We start from the raw sequence: 13,432 nt of genomic DNA, 5'->3' as shown, positions 1-13,432 counted from the left end.
AAGCACCATCCTCGAGTCACTGTCTTGTCTGTGAGGTTTCAATTTGATTTTTGCACATCAAGTAAATATTTTTAATGGCAGCCAGTCAATAATAAAGGAAGTACTCAATAACATCGGTACAATAACACAAAGGAGACAGCTATCCCCTAAATGCACTTAAAGCATTATGTGTGAATAGTGGATTCAGGTCTAGAAACTCCTGCGTACAAAGTGTAGAAGACAGTATACTAAAATAAATAATAAAGCAAACAAAATATATATCTTAACATAACACAGAGCTCCACTTAGAATTTGTAGTAGATCACTATCCAAAAATTTAATGTTTAACATAGAGAGCAGGACTCGAAGCCCTGCTGAAAACAGGCAAAGCACAAACATATTAAAACATGAAAAAGAAACTGTTATATTAAAGTTTCTGTTATATAGAAATATAAAACTGTAAAGAAAGGAACAGAGAGGAAGGAGAGAGAAATGGAGGGGCGAATAGACTTCCATATGACTCTCAGTGCATCTACATAATGAATATTTCCCTCCACCATTGTGAAATCGTTGGACAGAGTAACGCCTGAATTATGCTCCTGCGCTGAATCTATGCAGAGCCTATGACGCAGCCTGTGCTAGTGGCCGACTCCATCGGCAGCATTTATATCTGTGCGAGTTGCAGTTACACGTTACGAGACACATGTCACGTCACAGCAAAGCACACTTTTTATATGAGTGACAGAAACACAATTTTCTGACTGAAACCCTAAATTTGTCTTATTCTACACTTGTATTCCCAAGATGTAATGTTGATTAAATGATCATATGCTTCAGTGACTCTAGATGTGGCTATTATTATTTAGCAATTCTAGTGTCAGATTGAAGAGGTGTGTCTTTAAAAGTATAACGCAACGAGCCGTACTGGTTGCTTTTCTACAATTTAAAATTAGAACGTAGCAAGTTGAAGCTTGGGCGGAACTGACAATAACTGCTGTATCCCTAATTAATTTGTCTCTGTGAGGAATAATGCATGTCTGACAGTTTGGTATTGAACAGTTTGGCACATAAAGCGACTGGCATCAGTGTAACTTGGTCATTTCAGGCTGAATGTGAGAAGCAGTGTACTTCTGAGAAAACTGGCATCATGTGCTTTCCATCATTAAATGTGATTAATAACCTTGTAGCAGTGGTATGGAAAAGCTGCAGCCTTCCTCTAATGTTTTTGGAAGAATATTTACTGGACTACATTACTGCGGTAGTCGAGCCTGCCACAGATGAATGCCTGAACACGTTTTTCAGGATCATAACAAGTCAGAAAAACAGCCGTCTCTCTAAGATGAATGATGGTTGCTCACAGTCTGTCTTATAACTTCACTTGTTCACATTAACATATAACTTAAATATGAAATCAAAAAGGGGGAGGGGGGGTACAGTATCTTCCTTTGTAATTACATTGTAATTACACAATGTAACTACTTAAGCAGAGGTACTTAAAAAATCTGAACTCATGTAAGTCCAGTGTAGTTAATATGTAAAAAAACAACAACTATTTGCCATCTATTTTTGTATCTTGAAGAAATGTTTTGCTAATTAAAGTGCTTTTGTGTTGCTGCGAGGTGCCATCAAGTTGCGAATGAACCTGTGACTGAACAGTTTTATGATGCATTTAATGTCGGACGAAGATGTGTATCTTTATCTGTTCCTTCCTCTTTAGCTTTATGGCCATCACACTATAATTTCTTTTTTATTATGCCATGCTAATTGAGGGAAATCATAGTTTGGTCATTCCTCACAGTTTGTGCCTCCATTGGCTTTAAATTGTGTTCTTCCTCGTCCGCCCACTCGCAGAGCAGTGGTAATTTACTTCTAATTGGCAAGAACTTGTTGACCTTAGGCTCCCAGATTGATATGGTCAGGAGGTTAATGCTTATGTTAATGTGAGAAGGTGATGGTTCCTCTGTTAGCCGTGTGCTAACCGCAACAATTGAGTAATAACAGAAGCGCTAATGGTGCTTGTACAAGCTCATCATTGCAGGTGCCTGCGAGATAGCAGCGATACCTTTGACACTCGGTTCACGCTCAGATTTACTGAAACACTCTGACCTCGGCTCACGTGGAGCTGAATTGCTGCACTGTGTAGTGGAGCTGCATGTAATGACCGTACATGGGTCACACATAAAGATTCCTGCTGCATACAATCGTGTGCTACCTCCGTGGTTACACCATGTTTCACGTGTGTGCATTACTATGCATGGAGAATTGGATTTGTTTTGTCTTGTATACTCATCAGTTTAAGAAACCAGCCATCCGTCGCTTTTTTAATCTCCATAATGAAAGTGTTTTAATGCCTCCAATTTATTGCCTGGGCAGCCAACAGAATAATTAGCTTTGTTCAGGTTTTTAAAAAGATGAAAACACAAGTACAACAACATTTGAGTCTGAAAATCACAAATTATAATCAGATGCATTAGTTATTGTACCTGAAGGTATATTTGACAAGAAAAATGGATTTCTAATGTGGGTATTGCAATTATTCTTTTTTCTAAATGTAATTTTCTTTTATTTTCTTTCACCTATTTGCTTCTTTATCTTTAATGGTAGGCTTCTATCTTTTTAAAAAATATTGTAATCCCATCAGTGTTTTCTTATGTCACACCAACATAAAGACTTTTTCTACTATAAGTCTAAATAAAGAGGCTTCCAAGTCTTTATTGATTCTCTGTGACCTGAAGTCGATTCCACAAACTAAATCAGATAATTGAAGTCGGCGTCGAGCTAATTGGATTATTGCTTTCCCCCTGAAGAGATGGCTCTCCGCCGCGGCACAGGGATCGCTACATTAGTGGCGTCCATCAGACATCTGTCATTTAACAGCACAGGCTCGTGTCTCACAGCAAGGAGGGTGAATTGATTATGAATGGGGGAAAAAGTAGTAATTTCTTTGATTAGATGATTTGCCTGACAATCTTATCGCCATGTGATAGCCCTCATTTTATAACTCATACAGAAGCCGTTTATTGTTAAGCATCTCCTTGTGTTCAGATTTCGGAATGGATTGCAGTAAAAGCATCAATGCATCTGTGCAATTAAAAAACTTTTAAACTTATTTAATGGTAAATTATGTCAACACGTTTGGCAGTAAACAGCAGCACAGATAGCTTATCAGTAGAACTGTTTCCATTGGATAAAAGCTACATAGGAGGAGAAGAAGAAAAAACCCTTCCTCTTGTGTCTATTTGCCTCCAGTCCTCCAAGCATGGTTTATGCAAATGAGATGACTATTTGCATAGACATAATTAGGTAATTACAAATCATTTGGCTATGAGCTCAAGCATGTGCAGAGACCAGAGACGTTACACGGGTACAGTACAGAGTTAATGAATTGCTGCTGAACAGCAGAATCATTACAGCATGTGTTGGAACATATGTTGTGTCAGACCTCTTCTTTGCAAACGACAGGTGACATTTTCATAAATCTTAGTTAAACACAGTGAATGGATGGAAAAATGGATTCAAAGCAGCTTGGTTTAAAAATGTATCTGTGTGTTATGACGAGGAGGAAAAATTGGGGGATAAAGGATTAAATTTTTGGTAGTAGATTTTAGCATTCAGTCGATTCATAAAATAATTTTTAAGGATATATGACACAAATATTTATAAGCACCTGCTTATCTTGGACTAATAACTGTTGCTGGAGATGTGGCAGTTAATTTACAAACAATACAAAACATCTACAAAAATTCTTTGAAAGCTAGTAATGGTATACTCTGCATGAAAACCCAAATCTGGCCTTAATTGGTGTTCCGACAGTCTAAATCTTCAATTCTAGACACATTTTTAAGCTGTCTAAGATTTAATTTAAGTCCTGCTATAATACTGTGCAAAATCACTCTAATGAATGGCAGGTGTGTCACAGGAATTAAATGTAAGTGGTGCTCCCACACATTATTGCTTATTGACTAGTGGTTCCCTCTGTGACTGGGGCTAAAGTGACAGATCTGAGGCAGTGCCTTTCAGTTTCTGTTTATAAAAACTTACCAAAATGGTGTGTTAATTAAAATAATATTTATACACACACACACAAACAATTAGATTACCATTTCCAAAAAAGAACTGGGCAAAGTTGCGTGTGCCATTAAAGTTGTAGTGCGATTAGTCAAAGTAAGTATCAAATTCCTATGGTGAGAACCAAGATAGTCTCTTCTATGAGTTGAGCAAGTCAAGTCACTGCTTAAGTTATTCAAATCAAAGCCATGAAATGCAAAATTCTGACTGTGTCCACGAGTTAGATGTCGCATTTGGTTTGGAGCGGCTGCTTACTCCACATCCATAAATATATCGGACATTTGTTGACAATTAGTAAGCCTCCTGAAAGAACACACGTGGAAAGCAGTACCACATTAGCTTTAAAATGCTCAAAAGGAAAAACAAATATAGCACAAAAAACTTGCAACAAAATGTTAAGCATCACATCTGATACTGCCACTGTTTGTCTGCTTCATTGTTTACATTCGTATAGTGAATCATAGCTAAATAATATAATTAAAGTGAATCCACAGATGATTATAGATATATTTTATATTATCATGGGAAGCATTTTTTAAAGTTTTAAGTTTAAAACACATAAATAAAAAAAAGGAACAGGATTGATATTTTTCCTCCTCTACTTTTTGTTTTGATCCAGAGGATGCTTAATAAAGATCGAGAGCTAATCTTGGGCTATCATATTGAAGTGAGAGCTGTACAAACATCATTTTATCAAATGCACATTGTCAGCTTTAAGCAATGAACTCTGTAACTGTCAATAAAGCAGTCTCTGCTTTAAGAAGTAAGAACATGAGCTGTAATGCCATTCTTCTGGTGCTCTGCTCTAACTAACCTGACCAGTGCCAGAGCCTCATATCAAAAACTGTAGAGGACAATTGCCTCCCAGACTAGTCTTTCTGGTAAGACATAGGCAAGAGTTGACCAATCCCAGAGTTTTAAGAGAACAAATGTGTCTGCTGGTGAGATTGCCTCTGATAAAGCATCATTTAGTTGCATCTTTGATTACAGAAGGGTTGACGACTCAAAGAATAAGCAATGTCTATCGATGTGTTTGCACAGATAGCTTCTGTAGAGCTCAAATAGGGGAGGTGAAAGTTGGTGACCTTGACTTTAGCAACCTCAAGCAGATAATGCTCGAGACTCTACAGGTTATAAAGCTAACTTTGCAGTGACTGTGACCCTGATGCGGTATAAGTATTTTTTCTGAGTCTCCAGTGGTTTCTGATTGTCTTTTAGCAATGTGTTTCCAGTTGAACCACCAACACAATTTTTCTGTTTAACGTTGGATGTGTCACCGATTTCTGAGCTGAACTTCAAATCATCTGTTTTAGGTCTAATTCATGACTATCAGTGTCAAGTCAAGCTAATATATTAGCTGGTCAACTTTGCAGCACGTCACTCTCATACAATAATTCTTGTCTATCTGTACTATTTATTGTTAAAAGAGGCTAAAATGACCAAAAGATGTTTTATACACATTCTTACCAAGCATCTAATTATCTAATCAATACTAATATATTGTGTGTCTTTTTTGTTTTGTTTTCCAGAGCAAGAGGATTCCTTTGAGTTCGTGATTGTGTCGTTGACTGGTCAGACGTGGAACTTTGAAGCGTCCACGTATGAGGAGAGGGAACTGTGGGTCCAAGCTATCGAGAGCCAGATTTTTGCCAGCCTGCAGTCTTGTGAAAGCATAAAGAACAAGGTACAGTTTGTCATGAAGGATAAAGAATATCAGAGGAACTGGACAGGGTTGGCGATTATCATCTAATCAAAACATCGTCGTGATCGTCATCATCGTGCTACATTTCTCCCACTTAATTTACATTCCTCTTTTTCTCCTTCTTTCCAACCTTTATCACGCCTTCACCCTCCTCTCTTCCCCCACTTCAAGCTGTCACATGTGGGAGGTTGTCAGACAGGTGCACCGCAGTGTGGGGGATCTCTTATTAGAAGTGACAGACATCAGAGATAGAACACGGCTTGTGTCAGCATACTGGGGAGACACATCCTAATTTTCATATTCATATTTTCTCTGCCTGTGTCTTTTCCCGAGACTTTGAAAAACCTTTTCTCTCTCCCTTTGCTTGTTGTCTATAATTTGAGTCCAGCTATAATTGTTTGCTTTCTCGTGATCGCCAGTGAAATAATTAGTTCCCGTTGATTTATTCTCACCTTCATTTCTCACAGTCTCGGTTGGGCAGCCAAAGTGATGCAATGGCCATTCAGTCCATACGAAACATGAGGGGGAATAGCTTCTGTGTGGACTGTGACGCACCAAGTGAGTATAACTCTCTACGGTTAAAACACATCTGAACACATTGTCTATTACATATGAAATACAGATATTAAAGGAACAGATTAAAGACAAAAAACCCAACATTCTTCCCCTCTTTTGGTGACATAACAAAAGGTAGTAGAGGTCAAGATTTTGAGAGGGTTTTTTAATCTTTAATTTATCACGTCGTGCGTAAAAGCAAACAAACAAAAAAAAAACTTCAGTTTTCATACTCCTGTAACCAGATTCCTTAGTTTTGTCAAAAAATACTTTAAAAACTTTCCATACAATGCACCTACAGTGCAACAGGGCACAAAAAAGTCCACTTAGAACATTAAACACTTTGTAGGAGAGTTGGTAATGCTATATGAAAATTATGACGTCATATTATTAGATAATAAAAGTGGGTTGGGTTTGCATTTGGAGGTGCTGCTACATTTGGGAAGGTGCAAAAAACTACATTTTGGGGACCAAACAGCAACTGCAAAGGTTTTATTTGATATCGAGTCATTTCTACCAGCTTTTCTCAAGTTAGAACTAGTATTCAGCACTGTTAGAAGTACTGCATCTTGCAGTTTTGGCAGATACTGATTATTCTTGTCTGACTAATTTAATTGTACTGGGTTTTTTTCCCTGAAGAGGTTACCAACATTAAACCATACTCAAAATAGGTTCATCACAAATTTCCTGGTGAGGCTTTCAAAGCATCTCTTGTTAATACTTTTAATTTTTTTATTAATTCCTATCTTCTGTCACGCAGACCCCGACTGGGCCAGTTTGAACTTGGGTGCCTTGATGTGCATCGAATGCTCAGGCATCCACAGGAACCTGGGGACCCACCTGTCTCGCGTGCGCTCTCTTGACTTGGACGACTGGCCGGTGGAGCTCAGCATGGTGATGACTGCCATCGGTAACGCAATGGCCAACAGTGTGTGGGAAGGCGCTTTGGAGGGGTACACCAAGCCAGGGAGCGACAGCACCAGGTTAGCATACTTCTACAAATAAAGGTGCTGCTTAATGAAGCGTGCAGAGATTATAGAATGAGAAGGCAGCGCTGTCTTCTCTCCATTAGCTGCCATTTATTAGCCACCCACATTTGAACAGAGGCAATTCACATCGCAAAATGCTCCATAAGAAGCACCAGGGGTCCATAAATGTCAGCCTATTGAGCCAAAAACACAGTATTTTATGTCTGAGCGTCAGTCCATCCTGTACACACTGATCGCTGTGCTTCTCTTGTATCAGTCACTGCTTTGTTGTTATCAACAGTCTCTGTTATGCTTCTGACCCTCTGTCCACTGGAAAACCATATTTCACCAGAGGAATGTGACATCATTTTGCACTTGCCTGATAAATGCTCTGACTAGCTTCATATCCATCATGTTTGTCATTTGATATGTAAGTACTAATCAAGAGAAAATTAGCAAACCAAAACCACATCTGAAACAGCTCTCTGTTCAGGCTTTCTTTTAAGATCCAGCATGTGCCGATAAGTCTGGGACTTTCTCAGCACTGTTTGCAAAGCCAGTGTGTTTTACTTTAGATCATCACAGCTTTGTAACTTTAAGAAAGCAGGACGTCTGGTTACTTTCTTTGCTAGTACCTTTGTTTTTACATTTCAGAGACTAAAATCTTTCCAAATTTTAATTAAATATATAATAAAATTAAAACAATATGGCATTAACAATATTGCAAACTAATTAGAAAACATTTTTCATACCAACTTGATAACGTAGATGTATTTTGATAGTATCCAATCAATGTGGCCAACCTGTCTTATAATGAAACATAAATAGTGGTTAGGTTTAAAATTTTAATGTAACAGACTTTAACATGGTAGAGGTGTAACATCTTTGTTTTGTCATTTTAAGCCAATGCTTAGTAGATTAAGACAGTATAATATGTTAAATAGCAAGAATGTGTTAAACATAAATGAACCGCTCTCACTTTATAATGGTCCTACTTTGTAACATGAAAGGACTATTGCACTGGGGCAGCTGTTGCTCAGGAGATAGACCGGGTCTTTTGCTGGTTGGAAGGTCAGAGGTTCGATTCCACAGCTCCTACAATTCATGTGTCGACATATACTCAGGCAAAATACTGAACCCTGAGTCTGAGTGTGTAAATGTTACATAAAAGCACTAAGAGGGTGAATTGCAGTAGAAAGTGGTTTGAGTGCTCAACTAAAGCACGATATAAGTACCTGAACCGTTTAGTGAAATTCAAACTGTTGGTGTGGAAGAGAATGTATTAGGAAGATGTCACGTTGGGCTATGAAAGCTTGATGAGCTGGTCATTTATTTTTGTAGTATTTTGGACTACAAATAGGTTAATCGGTTGAAACCTCTAACTCTAATAAGCACTTGAGTGATTATGAGTGGAAACGGTCATCAGTTCCCGGCCTAATTCCAACCTTCGGGTGATACTATGGCTTGATTGATGTGTGCATTTTAGGCCAGTGCACACTTTGTTTACAGTGGTGCTATTTACAAGCCAAAAGTGGCATATAAACAGTTAATATTACACTTATAACATATTGTTGCTACATGCCAAAACTTACTGTTGGAGTTTCATTAATTATGAGTGTAACCTCCATTGCTGCTAATTCATAGTATTTTTTTCCTGTGAGTTTAACCTTTGAAATCACTTATTATAGCTTAGATCTCTTAATAAGAAAGCAGCATAAGGCTGTAAAACTGCAAATTGTATCCTTTATGAACTACTTTCTTTAGGAAATGCATATTTTTCTGCTCACAGTTGGCCCACATAAAATGATCTGTGCAACATTGAGCAAGTTTTCAGTTATTTTTCCTCTTGGATTCATTCTCTGACTCTCCGGCCAGTTCAGACCTGAATGATGGCCTACAGTTGTTTATTGAATGGTATCTGTGTGAAAGTGCTCCACTGTGGACTTGATGAAAGATTATTGATGTTGATTTCTCTCCCTACCGCTGTCAGTCGCACGTCGCCTTGAGCAGGAAGGTTCTTCATTGTCTAAAAAATCCGATCTTATCCCGGAGCAGCATCTCCATTAGTTTTCACTGTCAAACAATAAATCTCATTTGCAGGATAACTAATCTTTAGCCAAAAAACAGAACTTGGAAATATCATATATGGACACCGGTCATTTAGATGCTCTGGACTTTCTGCTCTGCTTTGCATCGGACTATTTTGCTTTATCCTGAATGATGAATTCAAACCAATTTAAAGGGATGCGGTTTCTTTTATTATTTTTATTGAATTCTGACGCCACTTCTGTGGGTGCTTCTCTTAAATTGAGCACCGCGCATAAGGGAGAATTTTAATTGTGTCACACCGGTGACATGCAGCAGCTTTGTGATGGCACCCAGGCAGGCGGTGTATGGCTCCTGACTTCTACTAAACATTAGTGACACCTAATCTAAACGATTCAGTAACTACCTGAATATCAAGTCGGCGTCTGATAGAATGTCTCCTGCAAGACTAGTTTTACCCCTTTTGCATTTTTGAGATTTAACTTAAAAGCACTCATCCACAAGATTGTTTTAGCTTATGATATTCGGGTGCGAAAGAACACAATATATAGATTTGTCGTACGCGGATCTGCACAGCAGTGCAATTGCTGGCGTAGAACAGAATGATTACAGACATCATAATAGAAAGCGTGTTAATATGCATGGATATGTACGTAGGATTACCTGCTTTTGCAGAAGAATGCAAGGTACCAATAAAGCATCATTTGCAATGGTAGTAATTTATTTGCTGTAGTTTTGTTTTTTTAAGCATGAGCTATTAACTAGACTTTTTTGTCCGTGTGAGAATAATGCAATTAATGTAATTCACAAATAAATACCCACGCACCAGTATGCGTGCATTTAAAGGATTTTTGTTATCATTAGATAAATATTTCTCAATGTTTTCTAAGTTGGTGTTAAATTTGAATATTTTTGGAATAGGCATGTTAGACAAAGTCTCTTTGGCTTGTTATAATGCAGTTATAACTGCTATTGATCCACCAATAAATGCTCAGGGCTTTCAGGTTCTAATGAGCCACCAAGTCTGCTGGTTTTCGTGTTCTCTTCAGTTTTTTTAGTCCTCATCTTATAGGATCTCTTCCCAGAACGAAACAAGGAAAGCAGTTCGATTAACTAAACTGCTCTTGTGCTAACGCCTTACAGCCAGCAGATTTATAAATAATTATTTATTGGTAGAGCGGTAAAGCTTCTTCAGTATCAAGTAGTGCCAACATGCTAACAGCAGAAGTCAGATCTGGCCAGGATACAGTTAAATGTGTGATAATAAATCTGCGGGAGCTGTGCATTGTGGCTGATCTCTGCAGTCAGCATATTGCAGGGGAGTTGTTCTTTTAATTAGCACCTGGGAGTCGTTGTGTTTTGCATGTCACCTCTAATTGCGTGGCATGTTTGTGATAGAAAAACACTACAGATTATTTTTACGGAAACTGTGGGAGAGGTCTCGCGGTTAACTTTACCCCTATCCTTTGCCGCGCACACACACACACAAAAAAATGAAACACATACACAAGACACCAAGACTCATTTGGGGGAGATGTCCTGGAGCGTGGACGGATGTGGACGGCTATCCCTCACTGACGTGGGCCTCTCACTGTCACCCTCTGTAGGCTCCGCGCTGCCCTCGGCCACAGGCAGGTAATAGCTCTGATGAGAGCCCTCCACTTTGTTTCAGAAATAATTTGCCACTCCTGCCGCCTGCAGGGGCTGCGTGGTAATAAAAATGAATCACACCGCTAACCTCTCCAAACCTGGCCCCGTTGCCTTTTTTAACCCCTTCTGCTCCAGCAGTGCCACCTTGGCGTGCCCTGCCAAGTTCTTTATTGCTGCTTTAAATAATAATAATAATATCAGCCATAAACTTCTGTTTTAGGATCTCACCAGATTGGCCTCTGTGCTGCATATTAGTTCCCAAAACATGGAGCAAAGCTTCCAGGCTACTCACAGGTTACGAGTGCGGGAACACCAACTCACCAGAGAGATTTTAGAATAGTTGGCCTTGCCAGGAGCCCCGGTGGAGGAAAGGGTAATTAATTAAGACAAATGAATGACTGGGCCTTACCATGTCCTCTGCCTCTGTTTCTCTCTAAATGAAACCCACAGGTCAGTAATTAGCCCTGTGTGGGAGAAGTGGTACTGTAGTCACTAATTGCCCACATGCCACCGGGTTTCAGGGCCAGGTGGACATAGAGGAAGGACTGCTTCATTGAAGAAGGGGCCTAAGCCATGAAATTAAGATTCAATATTGTTAGCATTAAAAAATAAAGACTAATAAAGAAAAAGAATCCAACCCAACTGCTTTATGTGATCGAGATTTTTTTTTTAAAACCTGCGTGCACTGGGACGCACACTTAAGGGGGGCATGTGCTCGTCGTCCCCTCAGCTTTGTATGTGAGGCGAGGGTTCAGCAGGGGTTAACAGCATGAGCATTTAAGGGTGTTAGTCTTGCTGGCACAAAAACACAGCCACTCCATCATGAGGAGGCTGACAACCTCATTAATGTCACAATATATTCAACTCATCCCTCTGCCTGCCTACAGCAGCCAGATGCTTTTCCACTGGCCTTTCTTTAGAGCCCAACACAACAACCTTTTGAATTCTGGTCATCTGTTCAGACCGCACTCTTGAAGCGAGAGAAGCAGCATCAATTCCACTTGTAAAATATTTGTCTTAATTCTTTTGTGTTGTTATTCTCAGAGCAGAGCACACCGTGTCTACAGTGTAACCCGCTGGACCATAGGAGGCCTTATTTAGCACTCTTGCTGTGGCGTTTACTGTGTTGCTCCTTCATTTCTTGCCCTTAGCAACCTTTGATGCTTTGGGGCCCAGCTTTCTTTCCCTGTTGTGTGCTCTTTTTTTTTTTTTTTTGTTCATCTCAGTAGTTTCCCTCTGAGCCCCCTCTCTGTCTTTCTGCTGCTGCCCCTCTTCCTCACTCTCCCCTCACACACACACACACCCACCCCTCGGTTTGTGGAAGTGAAGCTGCTGGCTGCATGGGAATTGGTCCCATACAAGTCGCCCACCCCCACTGTGAAGTCTGTTCAGGCTGGTCAAACCCAAAGACCCTTCCCTCTGCCATTTCCACCCTTCAGTGCGTCTGTTTGATGTATCCACAGTGACTCTGGATGATCATGGACGAGTGGGAGGAGCTTAGACGCTTTGATAGTTTAGGAGGACTCGGCATGTGAAAGATGTGCGATGGCCATCCTCCTGTTCCTCCAGGCCAAGGCACCACTATTGCAGGCACTCAGATTGGTCATTCCTGTGGCTCCTCCACCGTTGGCTCCACCCGCTTTGTCTCAGTTTCCCTTCCCTTCCTATAAATTCCTGCTTGCCTTTGTCTTTCAGGCTTGACTAATTATCCTTGTTTGTTCCTCTTTATTTGAATTCAGTCATGTGTTCTTGACTCCGTGGGCTGGATTTAGGAGAATCATTCTGCCATTTGCCACTTAATTAAGTCAGGGTCAGAATCCATTGCTCAACGGAGAGCTGGAGGGACGGAGCTCTAATAGAATTATAAAAGAGGCCTTTCTCCACTGTTAAGGCTGCTTTTATCTAGGTGGGCTTCGCATAGGAAAATGAAAGGGGACACCAGCTCTAAGCAGGAATCCCATTTCCACTTTAGAGTCAGTAAGTGTTTTGATGTTTGCCCAAAGATTACATTGGAATCAAAGCCAGCGAAAGAAAGTTAAACAGCAGTGATCGGCCGTGAGATAACTCTGGATGACGGAGGAAGTTTGCGGCGAAGCAAACACCTCTTCTTTTTTTGGTTGGAGGCGCAGGCATTTTTATTGGGAACCTTAAGATCCCCTCTAATCCCTAAGCGACAGAGAAATTTAGAACAACTATGTGCTCGAGCCTGGGTGGGGAAATTAGTGTCTGTGTGCTTAGATGTCTGCTCGTATATAGAGAACTAACCATCAGTTCAATTTTCAAAATTCCCCCCCATGCTGTGAAGCTCACTCTCCTTTCCCTCTTTACCTCCCCTGCTACTCTGTCCTGGCACTTTGACATGCGAAATCTGCTGATTTTATTTTTCTTCCTCCTGCGGTGAGGAAGTGTCCTTTTCAAGGGTCTCAGTTCCCCCCCCCCTCCCCCCCCGACTGTCTAAACCCTG

General features: G+C 40.0%; 1 protein-coding gene across 1 annotated transcript in view; it reads left to right on the top strand.

Moving 5' to 3' along the window:
- The window catches only part of agap3 (ArfGAP with GTPase domain, ankyrin repeat and PH domain 3), a 73,079-nt gene that overhangs the window by 52,428 nt on the left and 7,219 nt on the right, over positions 1-13,432 (top strand). Inside the window, exons 14-16 of the mRNA XM_085439988.1 lie at positions 5,577-5,731; positions 6,217-6,307; positions 7,065-7,287. Coding sequence (XP_085296114.1) covers positions 5,577-5,731; positions 6,217-6,307; positions 7,065-7,287 — 469 coding nt within the window. The remainder of the gene's footprint in view (positions 1-5,576; positions 5,732-6,216; positions 6,308-7,064; positions 7,288-13,432) is intronic.

The sequence above is a fragment of the Copadichromis virginalis genome, linkage group LG18 (assembly GCF_057382275.1).
Source record: "Copadichromis virginalis isolate Kocher_CV1m ecotype Utaka linkage group LG18, C_Virginalis_male_GT1.1, whole genome shotgun sequence".
NCBI lineage: Eukaryota > Metazoa > Chordata > Actinopteri > Cichliformes > Cichlidae > Copadichromis > Copadichromis virginalis.
The sequence above is the reverse complement of the archived record's forward strand: the minus strand, read 5'-3'. Positions and strand labels throughout refer to the sequence as shown.